General features: G+C 41.7%; 1 protein-coding gene across 5 annotated transcripts in view; it reads left to right on the forward strand.

Moving 5' to 3' along the window:
- NFATC1 (nuclear factor of activated T cells 1) overlaps positions 1 to 21,491 on the forward strand; it is a 123,669-nt gene that overhangs the window by 27,437 nt on the left and 74,741 nt on the right. For all 5 annotated transcript variants that reach the window (XR_014513267.1, XM_083449169.1, XM_083449167.1 and 2 more), the window contains exon 3: positions 3,583 to 3,742. Coding sequence is in view for 4 of the 5 variants with exons in the window: in XM_083449169.1 (XP_083305295.1) it covers positions 3,583 to 3,742 (160 nt within the window). In the remaining variant the exon portion in view is untranslated. The remainder of the gene's footprint in view (positions 1 to 3,582; positions 3,743 to 21,491) is intronic.

Genomic DNA, 21,491 nt, shown 5'->3' on the forward strand with positions numbered 1-21,491 from the left:
ATATATTGTTTGTGCCCACCACAGTTTACATAATAAGAAAAAGTGGAATAGGTTTGCTTTAAAATGATTGCAGTGAAGTAATATGATAGTGTGGCCTGTATACAACATGTTTGTAATGTAACCTGCATCTTTTCACAGTAAGTGTTAGCTTGTGGACTGCCTTGCCAATTGACAAAATGAAAATCCAAATATTCAGCCCTCTCCCCATCATGGCTCCTGATATTGTTTATACCATAAGACATTTCATAAATTTGATTTTGGAATTCTCCTAGAAATAGGGTGTTTTTTAAAATCCTCCTTCAGCACCACTGTGAATTATTAAAGTACCATATGTAAAATTCAGCATTAGGGTCCCTAAGTATGATCACTCTTTCTCCTAACTTTTTAAAATTTGTTTGAAAACAGGGATTTATTGGAAACTTAATTTCCAGTTTCCTTCCACTGTGAACTATTTCAGTCCTTTTCTGCAAAAGGAGACAAAGGTGTTTTAAAGAAAAAGATCTGGCTAGATAATGATATTTCATGTGATCACCACATATAAGATGTCACTAGGCATCATCTGTGCAGTTTGACATTCTGTTTGTTACTCTTGTTAAACCGATCAACTGCTGTTGTGAATCGTTGCCAGTTCTGTTAACTGATCTGACTCCTCTATCCTTGATTGCTCCTCGATGCATACAAATTAAGCAGTGAAGGCTTTTCAAAGCACAATAGGATTAATTTCACTCACTCAGTTTGGGTGTGGCGGGTGGCTGTGAAAGGCGAGAAGAAACACCAGGAAAATTGTGACAACTTTATTTGCTCACTGGCTCCACCCACTCTGCCTTGCTCCAAGCATTTGTGGGGCTGCAGTCACTTTCACAGCCTAGCTAGTCCTGGAAGAGTATTGAATTTTCTTACTAGAATAACAGTAGGTGAGTTTGCCAGTTGATGATCAGGCTAGCTCCAAAGAAGACTTTGGGATTTTGCTGATTAGGGGCCAATCCACACATGAACATGGCAGGAAACCCAGATTTGTCATTGAGGGTATAAGTCAACAGTCAGCCAATCCTGGCACATGGGTTTCGAAACACGTTTGTCTCATTCATATATTACATTAATTTTAGATTTTAGATCTACACAGAACAGCTGATGCTTATGGAATAGTACAGTTTACAGCTCTTGTCTTCACTGAGCATCTGCCCATATATTCTTCAGGATATTTTCCTGTGTGTGATGAAGTTGGGCTCTCCTGGTCCCCTCCCCTATGAAAGAACTTCTACAATCTAAATATATGTTTGATATCTCTTCCTTTTAAGTAAGTTGTGCTGCAGGAAATTAAGTGCACAATACAGATAACCTAGAATAGGAAATTGCATTGCCAAGCCACAACCCATGAAACTGTTTAAAGCATCATGCCACTTCCTCTGTCAGGAAAACTGCATTTAATTCTCAATTTATTATTATTACTTTTGTTGGTCGGCCCTTGCAGTGGGATTTTAATTATGGCGTGCCTAACTACATGGCTGCCTTATAACAGAAACAGCAACAGCAACAGCAACTGCATTCAGTCAGTGTTTCAGGTGCTCCTCTAAGATCTTAAGCAGAGAAAATAAAGTTTTGTTTGTGTGTTTTTTAATTCAGCCAGCTTCACCTTGCTTTTTTCTCCATCTCCCTTTAAAAGTTTAGAGGATCCAAACTTTGTGATGATTGATGGATTAGAGCTTTTAAGAATGAAACACCCTGAAAATGTCACAATCGGATAGATATTCGGGGGAAAGAGAGAGCGAAATCCATCGTATATGAACTGGCTTAAAGATGGAAGCATCTGTTTCATAACATGAAGTGATCAGCAACATGAGTTATGCAGCTGCTCTATATTATATAAATTATTCTTGCAGTCAAGCGGCAGCTCCAGATAATTATCCAGGAACATTTAAATGCTAGCATACATAGATATACACAGAACAGGATGAGCCTCATGAACTTGCCAATTGTGCTTGAGTGAAAACTTTACGCCAGTCACCTCAGGCTTCTCAAGACAGTGTGGCATGGCAACACTGTAATCATAGCAGCTTTGACTTAAAATGATGGAGAGGTGTCTGCCTCTTATAGCTGTAGATAATATTTTGGTAGTAGATTTTACCCTGGGTCCTATTCACACCAACCATTGAGTCTATAAGGAAACTGCCTTGTGCAGATCTTCCTCGGAGGCCCTGCTCAAAGTATCCTCACCTTCTGAGAGGAGGGGGTAGGCATGAGGCAGAGGGCCTTTTCATAAAATTACAGAGTTGGAAGAGACCACGAGGGTCATCTAGTCCAATGCGGGAATCTTTTTTTGCCCAGCATGGGGCTCCAACCCACAACCTTGAGATCAAGAGTCTCCTTCTCTACTGGCTGAGCTATCAGTTGTGTCACCTTGATTGTGGACTGCTTCTTCCCCAGTTCATTTTCTCAGTGTCCTACCTGGTGGCTTTTAGACTCATGCATGCTTTTAATGGCAATTAGGACCTTTTGTCTTTCATTGTTCCTTTTGAATGCACATTTAGGCTATTGCAGGATCTTTTCTGTTTCTGTTTTGGAAACTCAAGCTGCAAGGCAGGATAGAAATAATTCCAACCGATAAATTGTCTGGTATGTATTTGTACCTGCCCCTCCTGCAAGGTGACGTTGCTTAGTCCCCAACTCAACAGCCATGTGAGGCAGCATACATATAGAAGAGAGGGCCACTCTGATATTTTGGACTTGACTTGTAGCATCCTTGTCAAAAAGATTGGCTGCCACTGGCCTATATTACCTGCATAAACTGTAAATGTTTGCACTTATGCAACAACTCAGGGCTCATTTTTCACCTTGGGTAGATGCGGAGACGTGTTGCCCTCTAGATGTTGTTGAGAGAGGGGAGGGGGAATCTCTGACAGACAGGTGCAACATCACCTGAGAGATCCTGTTCTGGCATCTGCCCTGCCTGTCCTAGAGGTGAACTCTCCACAATGGCAGTACAGGAAGGCACGAACTCATTGCTGGCTGAAGTCAGTCGCCATATGGTTTGCCTGTGCTGAAGAAAGCAAAGATACACCCTTAGTGCAGAGGGGACATTGCTGAGCCAATCTGTGGCTGAAGCCAACTAAATCATTTTGGTTGCTGCTGAAACAGGATCAAAAACAAAGTAGGTTGGATGTAAATTGGAGAAACTGAGGTTCTGATACTCGACCTCACTCAGAGTCTAACTCAGAATAGATTCCACCCCCCACCCTCCATACACACATCTTACTTATTGGCATTTGTCCATTTTGATTAATGGGCTCATGCATTAAGTGTTGTTGTTGTTTTTTCACCAAGCTTAAAATGTTTTCCGTTTTTGTTTAAGCATCTGATTGCATCTGGCCTATCAAATCTGTGCCATACATAAATCTTCATAAAATAACCATTACCTATTAAATTACTTATGTCATACCATTATCTCCATTGATGAAATTTTAAGTGTAAGATGGTGAAGGATGAACTGCTAAACGTGGCCTCTAAAGTAATAGTGCCAGATTCTTGCGGTTTATGATAGTGGACTGGATGTTAATATTTAATCGCGGTTGCTTTCCATTACAGCCCATCCTTGCCTGCTCTGGATTGGCAGCTGCCGTCTCACTCAGGACCTTATGAACTTCGGATTGAAGTGCAGCCGAAGTCCCACCACCGAGCCCATTACGAGACCGAAGGGAGTCGAGGGGCTGTCAAGGCGTCTGCGGGGGGACACCCAGTGGTGCAGGTAATAGCCTTTCTCATGCTCGCTAAGATGGCTTGTTTGTTTGGGCAAGGACCCCTGTGCGTATCTCTTGCAAATTCAAACAAGCTTTGATGATATTGGTTGGTATGCTACTTCCATAAGTTAAGTCTTGGCCTCCGTTGAACCATATAAACTGTCCCCATATAAACTGTCCTGGATTCTGTGTTCATCCTCTGAGGCCTTTCTTTGTGGGCCCCCTCCACATGAGGTTCGGAGGGTTACAACAAGAATGGGCCTTCTCTGTAGTGGCTCCCCGCTTGCGGAATGCTCTCCCCAGGGAGATTCACCTGGTGCCTTCATTATATATTTTTAGGCACTAGGTGAGAATGTTCTTCTTCAACCAGGCCTTGGGCTGATTAATATTCTAAAGCCTTTTTAATGTGTCTGTCGGAAGAGGGGAGGTTATTGTTTTGCTGTTTTGTTCCAATTATTTACTTGTTTTTATCCTGTGTTTTATCCTTGAGTTCTTATGATGAAGGGCGGTATATCAAACAAACATTACATGTTATATACTCTTTTGCACTGGGCATAAGCCTTCATTGATTCAACAACAACAGGCCTCCAAAGACTGAATGTGTGCCCTACAGTGTGCTTCATACAGAACCACAATAATGTGGTTACTTTCAAAATGCTTCTGTTTGCTGACAGTTATGTAACACTTGACATACCACTCAGGCTGCATTTCTATGCAGTGTTAGGTGTGTTTAAAACCATTGCTTTCAGGGGCCTTAGATGAGCCTAACTCCTACGATCAGACTATGTTTGTGCGTGAGCTCTGGTAGCCTGAAATAAGGTGCCCAACTGGTTTCAGGGACAAGCTGATTGGCACAGTCATCTTGTGCATTACAGCATGAATAAACATTTTCAGCAACAGCCATGTATCACTGTTGAATATGTACTCAAGAGATGTGCATAAGAAGATACAGTGATAGGTGAGTGATAACAACTGCCTACGAATACCCAGAACAAGTTTACTTCCCAGTCTCCTTAATACTGCACATTTTCAGAATATGCAACAATATATTCCACAGTATTGGCTTCATATTCCTATGTCCAAAGACAATTGCTCAAAGTCTCTGTGTAATGCAGGATGTTTCTGGCTTGTTGATGTTGTTACATCTCCCATATTGAAACTGATGCATGCACAAGATTGTAACAAGACTTCTTGAGAGAAAAGCAGGAAGGAGTTTTCTTTTGCTGCATTTACGAAGTCTGTTGGCTTTTCTTTCATAAATGTTTTCTGAGTGTGCTACATTTTGTTTCAGATGGAAATAAGCTTTTCTCCAGTCTGAATAATTCAAAGTTGGAAAGCAAGGCTCTTTGTCTACTTTTTTCCTTCTCCCACACCCATTCGTCCCCTGAAAACTACAGGTTGAACAGTGTACCGTCAAATCTTCTGTAGCTGAATTATGGTTCTATCGGTAATAAAGGGGCAACACCACGATTTCCTTGATTACATAAGAAATCTTACTAAAGTCTATGGCAAGATACCATTTGTATACCACGAGAGCCTCCCATTTGGGATCTGCAGCATTTCAGACAGGAGTCTTTTCTGAAACCTACCTGGATATTCTAGGATTGAGACCTTCTGCATGGAAAGCAGAACAGACAAGACAGTCAGTGTATACCTGTGTAAAAAATAGGAATGGCTAATGCTTGAGTGTTTATGGAAGTTCATGAAATACTTGCTTTGATGGGGCCTAAAATTCCTCTCATGTGGCCTGCATTTATTTCAAAGCTTTTAGGGGGTGGAAGAATCTTTCTTGAAATTTTCTCTCTGCTCATTCTTTGAAAAAAAACAAACCCCAAAAAACAATAATGCAAATTTGGGGTGGTTTTCAGCTGGGAAGAATTTTAAGTCTTGAATTCCAGGGAGATAGCTAAAGATTTTACTACCACCGTTTAGCTTCTTTAGCACATTTCACTGTGGAAATTTCATCACGCCTATCTCATTATTTGTGTATTTAAAGCAAAAACAACAAGCGATGTTTAAGATTAAAATTTGTGTGATACATTTGTTTGTATGCACCCTGCTAGCAGCCCAGTGGAAGGAAATGTAGATGGGAGGCATCAATTCACAGTGGCCAGTTTGACCTTTAAAATTTCCACCCGGGTGATTGGGGGGGGGGGGATGGAACACAGTGCCAACATTTAATTGGGCTAAATGTGTCCTGGCACTCCCCTGCAATCTCTTTCTACAGTGTGTGGAAATAAAACGAAGTCTGCTGCGTGTCTCTGCATAGGCAGGGTTGAAGAAAAAGAAAAGGGATGTTGTAAAAAAAAAAAAGTTGGAAGGAAAGCAAACCTCAGATCCATGATTGTAATGAATATGAATCTAGTTTTCAGTCCCTGGAATAAGTGGAGCTTGTTTTTCTTTGTTCTCCTTCTCCATGGGAAAAAAAAAAACAAGATTCTGGGTGGAGCAGGGGGTTCCCTAAGTATTTTTGTTTTATTCCTAGCATCCTTTCCCCCTCCCCACTGTCTCCATTGATTATCTATCTATATCTATCTATCGTCTATCTATCTATCTATCTATCTATCTATCATCTATCTATCATCTATCATCTATCATCTATCATCTATCTATCTATCTATCTATCATCTATCTATCATCTATCTATCTATCATCTATATCTATCTATCTATCTATCTATCTATCTATCTATCTATCTATCTATCAATATCTATCTATCTATCATCTATCTATCTATCTATCTATCTATCTATCATCTATCTATCTATCTATCTATCTGTCTATCATCTATCATATCTATCTATCATCTATCTATCTATCTATCTATCTATCGATATCTATCTATCTATCATCTATCTTCAGGCATCCTGGCTCATGCCAGCCCAACATCTCCTGAGGGAAGGGGTCAGTCTATAGAAAGTCCAAGAGCTGGAAATCAGGAGGACAGACGGCAAAACATGGCTGGAACCTGAGCAGACAGCTAGACCCTCGCACACCAGTGTTTGCTTACTTCTTAATTTAATTTATATCCTGCTTTAAGGTCCCAAGACAAACTCAAAGCAGCGTATAAAATATTATCACAATAGCCCCATTCAAGTCTGGTATCAGGATCAGAGACAACATGGTGCCATTCAGTTGGCATTTCCTCCCCTCTTCTTCTTTTGCTGAGAATTGCTGGTTCCCACGGATGTCCTCCGATGACTATGTTCCTGGAAGAACCTTGCTGTATCGGCCATAGGGCTTGCTGAAGAGGTAGACAGGGCAAAGAGGCTTTGGTCACAGTGTTAGCAGTGGCATGAGCCCATCTTCGCCTGGGCTTTGAGGAGAAGGGACTGTGATGTCCCACCATGAAAGTCAGGCAGGGTCAACACCACTTGAGGCACGAGCCCTCACACTGGGTCAGTGGTGGTTTCTCTGTATTCTTTTGAAGAGAGTGTGTAAGGAAAACTGGAAGTGTATCTGCCTGCTGTTAATTTCCTCATGAGCACAACTGTTAAATGTACAGGAGCCATGCCCTGCAGCAGTCTCTATCTGATGCACAATTTCATTTATCACATTTAGTTTCTGTTCAACATATTCTGAGCTGCATATTATGAGGCTCTCTACTCCTTTCTCATCTCACTACAATTGCCAGTGCAAACCAACACTCGCATGCGTATGTTGTCATTGCAGTTGGCACAGCTGGGTGGTCTGGTATAACACAGATACGGCATTGGCTGGATGAACGTTAAATCTAGTTCTGCTGAGCTTCATTCCTCATTTTCCTCATTCAATTCCTTCTTTGGCCTTCTCTCTTTCCCCCAGCACTATTCAACCAAGTGAGATAATTAGTGATAAGGGAGATGTCACCTGTTTTCAGGGAGGGGCCTCAGCCTCACACACTCAACTGTTTTGTGACTTATTATTTTCGCCACCTTCAGAATGAATATGCATAAAGTCACCTGAGCACTTAATCTCACTTCCCACACTCCTGCACATTTGCTGTATACTTGTTTAGCTACCATGGCAGCCCTGAGTTATCCCGAGGATTTCTAAATGCTTGGAGAGTGAGATGAGCTTGACACACCTAGAAAGAGCTAAAAATGTTCTGAGAACACTGGCTAATCAAAGGTGCTGGTTAATTGGCCACCGTGAGGTAATGCTTGGCAAAGGGTTTCATGCCCTGTCTCATAAAACTGTGTTGCTAATCATAATGACTCTTCTATATTCAGTACTTTGGAAAAGGGAGAAAAAGAGTCTTCTGTTCTGGGAATTGAAGAATCTGGATTTCAAATCCTGCCCTCCCACTAACATCCTGTGTGGCCCTAGGCAACTGATTTGATTTCTCTGATACTGAGCACATACAGCATATTTTCACTCTCAAGTGCTATGGGGTATTTCAGCACTAGAAGCCTTGTACACAGGAAACAGAAGAGGAAGTGAAGGGTAATCGAGGGTTAGAGCTGAGAAACCCCTCCATTCGGCAGCAAGTGGATATAGAATCATCATCATCATCATCATAAATAATAATTTATTATTTAGACCCCACCCATCTGGCTGGCTTTCCCCAGCCATTCTGGGCAGCTCCCAATCGAATATTAAAAACACAATACAGCATTAAACTGTAAAGTTTTGGACTTGCCTGCCACTTTTATCTCTCAGCGTTTCTCAGTCCTTTGTCCATATGACTTGTTGGTCGGCCTGTCCAGAAAAATGTAGAAAAGCCCCATGGCTTTGTTCATATCCAGGTTCATTCCAAAGACATTAACCACAGTTTCCCAGTTGGGACAAAATGGGAAATCATGGTTAGTGGAAGTCTTCCCAAGTTGTTTGCTCAGTTGTATGAAGGGAGGAGTGGTGGGGCTGTTTATGTGACCAAAAGACTGGTTCATATTTTAGTTTCTGGAGCCTAGATTGTGGTTGTCTGAATGTGGCTGCTATGCCACAGCTTGTGGAAAAGGAACCCCACTTTCTAAGGGCTTTGTTGTTGCTTTTTATACTAATTTGCTGATAGTGGGGGAAGCAGTTGTTTAGACATGTCTTGGTGCGCTCACTTTCAGTTATGTCCATTCAATTTCTTGCTTGTGCCTGTAGTGCTTTGGGATGCATGAACATCACCACAAGATACTTAATAATAAAGATAAGATATCTTAATTTTTAACTCTGGAGTGTGGTTTGTTTTTCCAATGAGAAAAGGAGAGATAACATGTTTTGGAAGTCTATATCCTGAAGAAGTTTTAAAGCATTTACAAACACTGATAAAAGCATATACGGTGTAATAGAACATTCCATAAAACTGACAATGCCAGTGTTTCACCCAGTTTTTGAGTTCAAAACCTATTAATTGTGGGAGGAGGAAGAGGAGGAGAGAAATAAAACCTGTGGCTTCAGGAGGGCTTCTTACAGTGAGTTTACTGTGTGGTTAACTCAAACCCCTTCACGCATTGCTCCACTGTATTTGCTGTCCTCTGGTTGCTGTTTATACCAGACTTGCCCCTAATGGGCAAGTCTGTTTTTGAAGGTGAAACAATGTGTGTGCAATCAGAATTGTCCCCTTGCATGGAGTTGTGCACAAGTGCATTTGTCTATGTGTAGGTCCCTTTCACACATGCAGTAGTGGGAGCTTGACTGGAACATGAGTTGTTGTGGCTATTCAGTTTGAACTCTTAGACTCCTCATGCATTTCCCAGTGTGCAGAGAGATTTGATAGAACTCCCCTGTGATGGCGTCACTCCTCTGCCACACAAATAAGAGAACAGCTCGTCTCTTTAGAAGGAACCCAGCAAGTTCTAAAGAAGGGTGACAGTCCATCCTAGTTAGTTGTGTCATTAGCTCTTTTGGAATTTGGGCTCCCTGCTGAAGATGCTTCTTTGGGGAAACGTGATTCCATGCCTCTTTACTCAGAAACAACTCCTATTGCATCCAGTGCGTGTCAGACATTTGCTATTAGTTAGATGATTGAAGCTGTTGCTTGTTAAAATGACAGTTTTTTTGAGATTTAAAATTCTAGTAACTTTTCATTATGTTTTTAATCATTTTTGTGAGCCATTGAGTTAAAAAACATTTAAAAAACAACAACAATGGATTGCAAATGTTAATTTAACTGGAGTCTTGTTGCACATAGTGAAAGAGTTTAAAACAATAGCAGATGAAGGGGGTGTGTGGAAATATGTGTTTTAAATGCTCCTTCAACCAGCGTTAGCAACTCAGATATATAAGTGAGGCACCAAATGGCTCCTTAAACCAAGGTTACAGTTGCCAAAACGAAATGCCTAGTTGCCATTTTGGGGCAAGACCGCTCTAAAGTCTTATTTTTCAAATGAAGGACTGACTGTGATTGATTCTCAGTTAAACATCTGGCTAGTTCAGATGACATCCTTGAGCTAGGTTAAGAATTTTGAGAACTGAAAGAATACAAGTCACAGCATTAGAGAATATATATACATATTCTTCACAACTGTGAGCAGGGCAGGTGGGGTGAGGTAAGTGAAGACAAGTGACAACAGTTAACTATAATGTTGTCCACTGCTCCTGTTCAGGCTGCACAGAAAAAGTGTTTTGGTTCCTGAAATTCATTTTGAACGTGCAGATAAAATATAGCTGATAGTATTCTACAGGATATGTTGCTAGTGTGTGAAAACAGGCAAGATCCAATGATCCCCAGGCATGCACCATCCTGGTACACAGGCATCTTCACTTGGTCGCAAGTGGCAAATAGGGACCCCTGACCGTTAGGTCCAATCACGGACGACTATGAGGTTGCGGCGCTCATCTCGCTTTATTGGCCGAGGGAGCTGGCATACAGCTTCCGGGTCATGTGACCAGCATGACTAAGCCGCTTCTGGCAAACCAGAGCAGTGCATGGAAATGCCATTTACTTTCCCGCTGGAACAGTACCTATTTATCTACTTGCACTTTGACATGCTTTCAAACTGCTAGGTTGGCAGGAGCAGGGACCGAGCAACGGGAGCTCACCCCGTTGCGGGGATTCAAACTGCCGACGTTCTGATCGGCAAGCCCTAGGCTCTGTGGTTTAACCTACAGCGCCACCCGCATCCCTAAGTGGCAAATAGTCAGGTGCAAAATGTGCCTGGCTAATTTCGAACACTGCCTTCGATATGAACAGAAAAGCTGGAGTTAGTGGTTTGGCTGAAAGTACAATTGGAGACAGAACCTCTTCTGTAAACCCCTCATAGCCCGACAAATAACTTGGGGGATAATTGAAAGTGACCCATTGGACCATCCTGTGATGTTCAAAGAGACCTTTCTGCTCACCTGCTGCTAATCACTGTTTTTTGCTGAAGTGACGTGAAACCTGTTTTTAGACATGGAAACCCAAGTGACTAGGGAAGTATTGAGTGAAGTGCAGTTTGACAAGAGGATAGATAAGACAAAAGTTTTTAATATAGAGACTTACTGGTATATGGCAGGCCTCCTTTTTATGCTCCCCCCCTTTTTTTTTTTGGTAACTGGCCCTTGAAAGAAAATGTTACCCTTTCAACCAGAGGGAATTGTAATCCCGTCTCACACTGAGAATATACAGAAATTGGCAAGCACCTGTTAGCCAGGTTGCAGTTAATAGCATGCAGCCGCAGAGCTGTACTACAGTCCAGACAGGGAGCCTAAATTTTATAGCTCTGCTTTTAGACAGACGGTACTTTTAAAGAATAAATCTAAGCTGAATAGCTTTCACACATCTTGCCTCTGCATAGTTAAAGCTAACCACAAAGTAGCAGACAGATAATCAAAATTGAAAAGGAGAATAGCCTGGCAGATGTTTTATGCATATTATTGCTGCCATAAATCTAATAAAATGGGAGCAGGGCTGTGCATCATTAGTGAATTATCTAGGGCAGGGAAAGTTTCTTAGCTCACATACAGCCAGCTCCACAGGATTACTATATAACCAGAGCTGCCAAGGTAGCCATCTACGCTCCCCAAAAATGCATTCTTCAGAAAATAGAAATGTTCAGGATTACTATCACAAAGGCTGCTGAGATTTGAAAGATTGGTGTTTTGTGTTGGTCTCTCCAAATGCCTTATAAGTAAAATGCTATATATTTTAGATAGTCAATTGGATCACAAAAACAACAGTACATCTCAGAGTGATAATAGGATGCACTGAAACAGGGTGCGCTGCTGCTTTTGATCATTTCATTGCTGGTACATGTTACACGGAACCAGGTGACTTGTCGGGGTGTGTGCGCTGTAACAACAAAAAAGGGGGTCTATCTTCTGTTTTTGGAATAATGATTTAGGATAGGGGTCCTCAAACTTTCTACACCAGGACATACTTGAGAAGGCTGAACATTACTGAAGCCAACCAGTCATGAAATTATGGTACAGGCACAGAGCCAGTCAGAAAGGATGGCAGATAAAGGTGGAGTCTGGCATAAACCACATCAACATACTGACATCATTTTCTCTAGGGTGGATCTACACACAGGAAAAACCCCTGCTAAAAATAAATAATAAATTAAATCATTATAACAAAAGAAAAGAAAACCCTATGTAAAATCACATAGAAAAGTTTTGTGCTCTACAGCGCCTTCTGGTGTTGCATGCTTATAACACATTTAAAATGCTGGGTTGTTGTTTTTTACTAATGTAGCTGAATCCCAAATCCGACTTTGGAAATGGCTAAATTAATTGCTGCGGCAAATGTTGTGTGTGCTCTGGAGGCATCATCACTCAGACTCTCAAGTTTAGGCAGAATTTGCTGATTCAGAGGCTGTGAGTGGGGAGGGCTTTTTATTTTTTATTCCCTCCCCCCATGCTGCTTGAAATATTTTTACTCATCACCTGTCATTTGTTCTATCCTTTTGTTTACCGTGTAATATGAATTGAGCAGAGTAAAGCGCTGAAAGGCCTGACAGCTTCCATTGGAGCAGCCCTGCCGTCTAGACATGGCAGGAAAGTGTTCCCCAAACACACATTAGAAGTGTGCAACTGCTACTGCAGCCTTGAAAATACAACTGGGAAGTGAAGATTGAAAATATAAAGCCTAGTAGATTGAGGAAAAAACTGGACATTAATACAGCTAAAAGTCATCTGGGAGTGGATACCTTGAGTACTTTAAATAATTGTTATAAATACAATAGGCAGACAGAGAATCAGAAGACCTCTTTTTGGTCTTTCATTTTTGCTTGATCTCTGTTAATTATATATAGATTTATGCTATTTTTAAAAAGTTTTTTGTATTGGATTAATGAAGATACACACTGGAAGCTGATGGATGGAAGATCAAGGGCCCTGAGTGAGAGGCAGGGTAGAGAGGATCTCCCAGGGTGGGAGGCTGGAAGAAGAGGGGGACGCTCTCAGGTGAGAGCTGGGAGGGTTCACTCTTCTGTGTGTGGAACAAGCGTTAATATATAATTATAACAGAGGACCTTGTTTTTATTTTTATTTTTTTTTACCTCCTCTTCTTTTCCTTTTCCTTCTTTTCCTTCTCTTGCTTTTTCTTGCTTCCGTTTTATTTATCTTCTTCAGATTAGTTTGGTTTTTATTGTATTTTTTGCTGAAAAGTCTCATAAAATTGATTTTTTTAAATAAAAAAGGTCAACTGTGGTGCGTATCTTAACCTTAATGTATTTCCCACCTAGCTCTGTTTTTGAAGCATCATCCACAGCTACTGTTCTACTGCATTCTCTTTACAAAAGTGACTCACTTTTTCTAAAATATGGCTGCATTATAACATGCCGGTGTTATTTTCCTCTCCTCAGGGCAACTTTAGTTGCTAGGGGCCCAGAATGGCTGCTCTGAAGGGAAAGTGGAATTAGTAGGGTGACTGTGCGTAGTTAGGATAGGTTTAGGCTTGCCAGCATTTTTGGTGGCCCTACACCTGTGTGTTTAAAAGTAAGTCTTCTTGCAGAAATTTAGCAGGTGAAACTTTTCCTGGAATACAGATGAACTAACTGATGGGAAAGGTTTCACCGGCTTAATTTCTGCATGAAGTGCTGAGATGAAACGCATAGGAGCAGGCCTGGTAAAAAAAGAGTTGGCATCTCTAGAAAGGTGGAGAATTTGTCTCTATGACAGCCAAAGTTAGGATGGGGTAGGAGGTTTGGGCATGTTTTCAGACCATTTTATAATGATACAGGAACGGATGGTATTACTAGTTAGGGTTGGGCTGGTGGGGGAGGGCTGGAATGACTGAAATAAATTGAAAGCGTATGTTATTACACATAGTTAATTATATGTATCAGTGAAATCTGGATGGCATAATTAGGGTGGGGCAGTTTGGGCAGAGTGTGCCATGGGAATAGGTAGGAGGCTATGGATTCTCTGTGCTCTCCCCCCCCCCCCCCATAGTATTTAGAGATATTAAGGGCTGTTCCTGGAACCTCATCCTTGCGGAACATCTCATGCGTATACTACATTAGAAAGTTAGACCGCTGATGGCAGGGTTAAACAGAGATGTACGGCATACTGGCCACCTGAAATGCAACTGACGTTGGGTTCTTCAAATAAATAATATACCGTATAGGATGTGGTCTTATTAGAAAAAAACCTGACTCATGAATCAAAGTTGCAAAGAAATGTAGCCAAACTTTAGGGATATAAGGAGGCAATGATTTCCATCCCATCCTGTGCTCATTACAACCAGAGTTGTTTTTGTTCCGCTGCAGTTTGTCTTCCACGAAAACCTACTTTTGTCTTGCCATTTGCTACAGCCGAAATGAACGTAATAGATTTCAACAGAAGGGAGATGTCAAAAACAATGCAGAAAATAACTTAATTATTTACATAAAGGCTTTGACTAAAAAACAACAACAACCACCACGGTAAAACAGTGCTCATTTTCACTTGTGTGATTTCCGTTCCTGGCCTTGTGCAAACATGCAAATTGTGGCAATTTCCATTTCTCATGGAAATCTCCAACATCCCTCGTTGTATGTACAGTGGTACCTCTGGTTACGAACTTAATTCCTTCCAGAGGTTCATTCCTAACCTGAAACCATTCTTAACCTTTAGCTAATGGGGCCTCCCACTGCCGCTGCTCCACTGCCGCACAATTTCTGTTCTCATCCTGAGATAAAGTTCTTAATCCAAGGTACTACTTCCAGGTTAGCGGAGTCTGTAACCCGAAGTGTTTGTAACCCGAGGTACCACTGTAATGGTGTCCCTTCTGTTAATAAGAGGCTCTTTCATCTAGCAATGGCTTTGGTGAATGGGAGGAGGGAAGTGACGTCTGCAAATGTCCTTTTGTTTTGTAACCCCTGCAGGTAAAAGCCCTCTTCTACTGCCCCTCATGTTCTAGAGGGTCTTGATGGAAGGAAGAGGAGTATCAGTGAAATTTGTCTCCCCTGCTTTCTGTTCACGGGAGCTTCCACTGGGTCAAAAAACTATTCGTGAACAGAAGGGCACAGTTGATGACTTCTGTACAATATGGTATTATTTTATCACCCAAGTGAATGGTGATTCCTCTGTTCCTAGATGGTTGCCAGCTCAGCTGTTGTGGAGGACACTGTCTGTCAAAAGCCCATCGACTTTGAGAATGCTGTGTGTGTGTTCTTATGTTTTATTTTAATCATAACAGTTCTAAAACCTTAACATGGGAGTCTTGTGATGCCTTAGTTAACAGATCCACTACCACCCCGAGATTTGTGGGGGTTCTTTCCCTCCAAGAGTCCTCCCTTTTTTGTGCTTCTGCAGACCTTGCAGAAGGTTCTAGGTTCAGCCCCCCACATCTCCAGGTAGGCCTGGGATAGAGCCCTGCCTGAAACCCTGAAGAGTCATTACTAAGCCAGACTGACCAATGATCTGGCTTGATATAAAGTAGTTTCCTGTTTTGTTCCTGTGTTTGTACATTGATGGTGCTCTTTTGATTGATAAGGACCACGACGTGAAGAAGGTGTTTTTCCCCCTTTAGGAAATAGTGAGCTTCCAAAAAATCCATTTATCATGCCTGTAGAGACCACTGGAATGGGACAGGTCAGCACTTGACATACATAAGACAGGAGGATTAAGTGGACGCAAAAATTTGCACTGTTTCCCTCTGTTTTCTCAACTGACTGGCTTAAAATTGGCAAAATGTTCTGTTTCTAGCTTCTTCTTCCTTATCTTCTCATGGTGTCCTTTCTGACCGGAGGTTAAACTTGAGAGGTTTCAAAGCAAAATACCACCAAATTCATCATATGCAGCACGATAGATTGCTGATAGATGAGAGACAAAGCATAGCCAACATCACTTCTATATTTTATATCTTTCAGTGGAAACTTCCCAGCATAGCTGGACTGCCTGAGAGGCATTTTTCTCCCTGTGAGTCCCTGGAAAAATCTGCATTTGTCTTTTTTGATCACTTGTTATGTGCATATGACCAGATTTCCCTCTCAGACCATCAGGCGGGAGTGTGGTAGAGAATGAGATGTAGAAGAACCTTTTTCTCTCTTGCAAAATTTCACGCTGCAGCATTTCAGAAGCAGGGAACACTTTTTGGGACTCTCTGTGTGGAATGATGATTTATTAGCATTTTACAAGCACAGCCTATAATGTCTCTGCTCAGCCTGGAAAGCCAGGAGCCTTAAGGGGCCACTAAATAGAAATTTGTTGCCGTTGCCCTTGCATTACCTCTTAGCCATCTGCTCATCATTGTGAGATACCTCTTAATTCTGTCTCTGATCACAGTGGTTGGTTATGGACCAATTTCCATCTGTGCCTTGAGCAGCACTTCTTCTTACCAACAGCTGAGGCAACACTTTGGTGGTAAGGAGAACCCATATTATTGGGCCCACTCACATGTTAACTGGTCTTGAAATGTTGTAGCAGTGCCATAAGATGTCGACCAGTTCCCGTTTTCAATTTGCAGAGTTCTAGGGTTCTGTCAGGACTACTAATGATATTGACTTGGGCTGTAATTCTAAGTAAGTTAGCCTTACTTCCAAGTGACAATGCGTGGGATTGATTAATTTGTTAGATTAGCAGAGCATCGGGTTGGGGAAGCCAGCATGTCAGCTATGATGGCAATTGTGGTCCCTTATTTTCTTTTCTACAATAATGCCAGTGACTTTAAACTCAGTCTTTGAGCTCTGTAAAGCATACACACATTTATTTATTTATTTTTTGCAGAGCATACATACAAATATTAATTGTTTTCTCAGGGGGCGGGGAATAGTTGTGCTCAAGTAATGCTGATATTAATAGGATTTGCAACTGACATCGGTGGACTTCACTTCCCTCGCATGTTAACCTATTCCAAACTAGCTCTCAGTTACATCAGTGGTATTTAATGTGAAATAATCATGTTCAGGATTCCTGCCTCAGATCACTTTTGAATAACATTTTTCTCTTGTTCTTGGCATTCCCATCCTGTTGTTTTTTTACGAAGTAGTCAAGATGCCGACTGAACATAATCACTACCAGTTTTCTATGGATTGGGGCCATTATGTATTGAAGAATGAATTCTAGTCTTTCATTTGTTTTTAAGCAAGAGCAGCTCACCTGCTGTCATTCTTTATAATATACATTTTTCCATTGGTTACGAGACTAGAAAGTTATGAAGGCATAACGATATAGCTATTAATACACCATGCATAATAACAGTGCATGTTTCCACTTTAGTGACTCATAGTCCCCACCCAAAAAGGTGAGAATGGAGTATGGGGTTGCCACTAGGCTGAAACTATGTTCCCTTGCTTTTCGCTTAGACTACAAGCTCATCATTTATCTTCTCTTGAAGCAGAGAGTGAGATCTTGGTGATAAGTGGAGAGATCATTCATTGCAACATCCACCATGCAAATAAATGCAAGTCAAACTTCTCACATACTTTCACTTAACTCCTGTCCTGCCTACTAAGTGTTTAAGGCAGGAAGAGTTTTCAGACTTTTTTTTTTAACAGACTATTCGTAGTCTGATAGTGATCAGTGCCATCTGATAAAGAGATACAGTGCAGCGTAAGCTACTCTACAAGCTTATGGGTAATTCTGTTTTAAAAGCTCTTAATCAGTGCATTTTCCGGTTCCACAGAAAGACTCTGCTTTTTTTTATTTCCACGCCAGCTAGAATACTGTAGGCAGCATCCGTCTTAGATAAACATTTGAAATTGACCCCTATTCAGAGTCAAAAGCAGGGTGGGCTTTTGGGTTCTTTTTGGCAAGGCACGAGTTCCAATACATTTCCTGAAACTTCTACAAGTTCAGTGCCAAATTCTCAGGAAACAGTGTGATAAAAGGGGGTGATAACGAGCTTTACTGTGTTATTTGTAACCAACCTTGTTAAAGATGAGCCTATGTCTTTTTGAACGGGGCATCACAGTTCTTCACATAGTATTTTTTCTTCTTCTAAGGTATTGACTCTGTTCACATACAGTATGTAGTTCTAGGGCCAATTTATACAATACCGTACTTACTTCTGTTGGCATCCTCCACGACAGCTCTAATCTTTACAAGGCTCTGGCTGCCTGCTCTGGACTCTGCCAGCACAGTGTGGCCAGATGGCTTTTTAGAGTAATGCGCAGAAGCTGCATACTCATGGGCTAGGAACCTTTTGAACCATTATGCCTGCCATATAAAATCAAATGCCAACATAGCCAGATGCTTTTTGGCAGCCTGTACATGGGAGCCTGTCACATTTACATCCTGTTAACTGCCCTTTTAGCAGCCATGTCAGGTGGGCAGGGTAACATTACCCACCTATTCCAGGGAGATGGAGAACCGAGAGACAATATGGAAGTAGGCCATTGAGGCCATGGCTGGGGGGGGGGTAATTTCCAGACTGTAGATCATGTTGTTAACCACTAAACTAGATCAGCTCTCATTTTCGTGAGAAGAGTCATAGCTCAATGAGAAGGTCCCAGGTTAAATTGCTGGCATCTCCTTTAACTGAGCCAGACCACTGGTCCATCGAGCTTTGTATTGTCTACAGTCACTGGGTGTGGCTTTTAGCTAGGAGTCCTTGCCTGGCTTACTCCAGGTAAACAATACCAAGCTGATATAAGATAGATCTAAGATATAAGATGGATCTAAATGTTCATTGGCTTCCATTGGCTTCAATACAGCAAAAAGAGAGGCTACCGACAGATGTTTGTACATAAATAATACCTGTTCTAGCTTACAAGAAATAAAGGCTAGATGCAAGGTTGTCTAGAACCACAGGTGTTCATGTCCCTAATTGGCTTAAATGCTTGGACCCAATTGGACAGGGGGTGGCAGTGACTGGCCATATAAAAGCTTGGAATGGGGCATGATGGAGGAGGCCACAGTGGCCACAGACCACCAACAGGGCAGGCAGATACATCACCAGAGAAAGGTGTAGAATTGGGTGAATTGCCTTATTTGTTCGCAAACTGAAGAAGCAATGCCTGATGTTGTTCACACATACAAAAACAATGGCATTGCTCTTGCAATCCATGGCATTTTCTTCCTTCTCATCCATTCCACAGAGCTGTGAGGAGGAGAGATTGGGAGACCATGGAGGGGTTGAGGAGAAATGTGGATACTACCATATGAAAAATGAAGCACATACTGCATTTTATCTAACACAAATCCTATCTGTGATTATCCTTCCTTTCACCTTTCCCTCCCTCGTGCCTTCAATTTTTTTGCACGGAAACTGTGGACACTTCAAAAATTAAATTACTATTGCTATGAATAATTGCAGGAGAGGATGTTGGTTTCTCACAAAGTCCACTTGAATTAACTGATACAAAGTTGGAAGAGATGTTGGTTGCTTTCACTCTTTTTCTCTTTATTAGTTTAGGAGTGATACAGTTAGTCTGCATATTTGCATTTTCAGGGAAGTTCAGCTTATAGGAGTTCTGCAGGCTAAACAGGAAGAGCAATCCTAGACGGGCAGGGCAGGGCGGGGCGGAGAGGGGCGGAGAGGGTAGCAGATCTGTTGCCACACTCCAGGCCATGCCAGCTTGGAAAGGTCCACCCTCCCTTTATTGTCACTACATTGGCTCTAGAGCAGCGGTCCCCAGATGTTGTTGGACTACAACTCCCATCATCCCTGAGCTCTGGCCTTGCTAGCTTGGGGTGATGGGAGTTGTAGTTCAACAACATGTGGGGACCCACAGGTTTAGAAAGGCTACTCTAGAAGAATCAGGAGGCTTAGCATCCAGCAAATCAATGCTTGGCTTTCCTCCACCTCCATAACTCCCTATTTCTGGGCCCTACTCTGGTTGTCATTAGTAGGAACACTCCCAACAGTAGCTTTTTACCTGGGCCACTTTCCATAGCTGCAGCAAGGTCTTCCAAAAAGCCAGTCTACAACCATTCTGCCCTGCCAACACAGCTTGGTGGAGGTCAGTGAACCAGTGTCTCAGCCATAGCCCTCAACTCCCTCAAACAGCAAAGCTGTCTTGAGCTGGCCCTGCTTAGGAGTTTAGGATTGGTCTCAAAGTTCACTAAACAGAGGCTGTGGCAATGGTGGCATGTGGCTGTTCCGATTACTGTGGAAATAATCCCAATGCCTTTCCATGCTTTGAAACACAATTTCTACCATGGCTTTGTTGAATGTTGCTTGACCAGTTTGTAAAAGAAGAAGAACTCTCACTAATATGAGTGTCCCTGATACCAGTTTTGCTACATGCTTTTAATTGAAAATGCCTGTTTGGCTTTTCAGAGAAAAATGTCCTGCTGTCAAATGGCAATTTAAACATTTTTAGGGCTGCCTTGCAAAAAACCCAAAAAAACTTCATTGCTTCCTAGTTTTCAGTTTGTTTTGCACACTCCTCTGTCTGGAGTAGAAATCATGGATGAGAACTCAAAGAGCCAGTTACTGTATTTTCAGCATGCTTTGTGAACAATTATGCCCATTGCGACTGCAGTTATAGAATACACATGCATTTCAGAGTATGCGGCTATGATTTCAAACCTTATATGGTATATGGGTTTGCTGAGTGTACACCAGTGATTGACACAGTGAACATTGTAAAAGGTGAAAGTGGGATGTGTCTCTGTAAACATGACAGGCTAAGCACTGGGAACCTGTTTTTTCCCCCTGACAGATCCCTTCTATGTATCTATTGCATATGAACAAATACATGTCTCCACTTGGCTGACACAGTGTTCACCACAGTATGCAGTGATGTGCGTGCCAGTGTGGTGTAGAGGTTAGAGTACTGGACTCAGATCTGAGATATCTGTGTATATGTGTGGCACTGTGTATGTGTGTGGAGATAGCAATCCAGCCATTGAAAACACCGAGCGTTATGCCATTGATTTCTGTGGAAGGTGGGTAAAAAACTTAAGAGTGCTGTTGGATCAGGCCCCGGGGCCAGGTGGTCCAGCATTCTATTCACTGTAGCCAATCAAATGCTCACAAGCAGGGCATGAACATGAAAGCACTCTCTCACCCCATCACTATGCAGTTCACACAAACTTCTAACCTTAATCCTTAGAATTACAATTTTGTTTTTAAGTGTTGTTGAAATACGTCAACTTCAACACTCCTTAGTTCTTTCCAAATCACCATGTGATTTGTCTGATTTTTCTCCCCATTCATTTTCAGGCATCCATTGCAAAATGTTATGGTTATGATTCAATATTTCCTCATGCTTACCCTTCTCCAAATATTTACAGAAATGAAGCTTTTAAATGGAGCTCCTTACTCTATCTCTTCAAACGACAGTCTACTGTTAAATAAACCAAGCTTCCTCTTGGCAGGAAGATGTCTGACTATTTTAGAGTATGCACACAATTAAATTTCTGTATTAAAAATAGCAGAAGTTGACTGAACGCTATCTCATTATGGCCATGGAGATGATATAGATATAGATATAGATAGATAGATAAATCAAAGCTGCTACGTGCCTTTCTCCTACCCCAACCCCTGCC

The sequence above is a fragment of the Podarcis tiliguerta genome, assembly GCF_965153285.1.
Source record: "Podarcis tiliguerta genome assembly, chromosome: 7".
NCBI classification, from domain to species: Eukaryota; Metazoa; Chordata; class Lepidosauria; order Squamata; family Lacertidae; genus Podarcis; species Podarcis tiliguerta.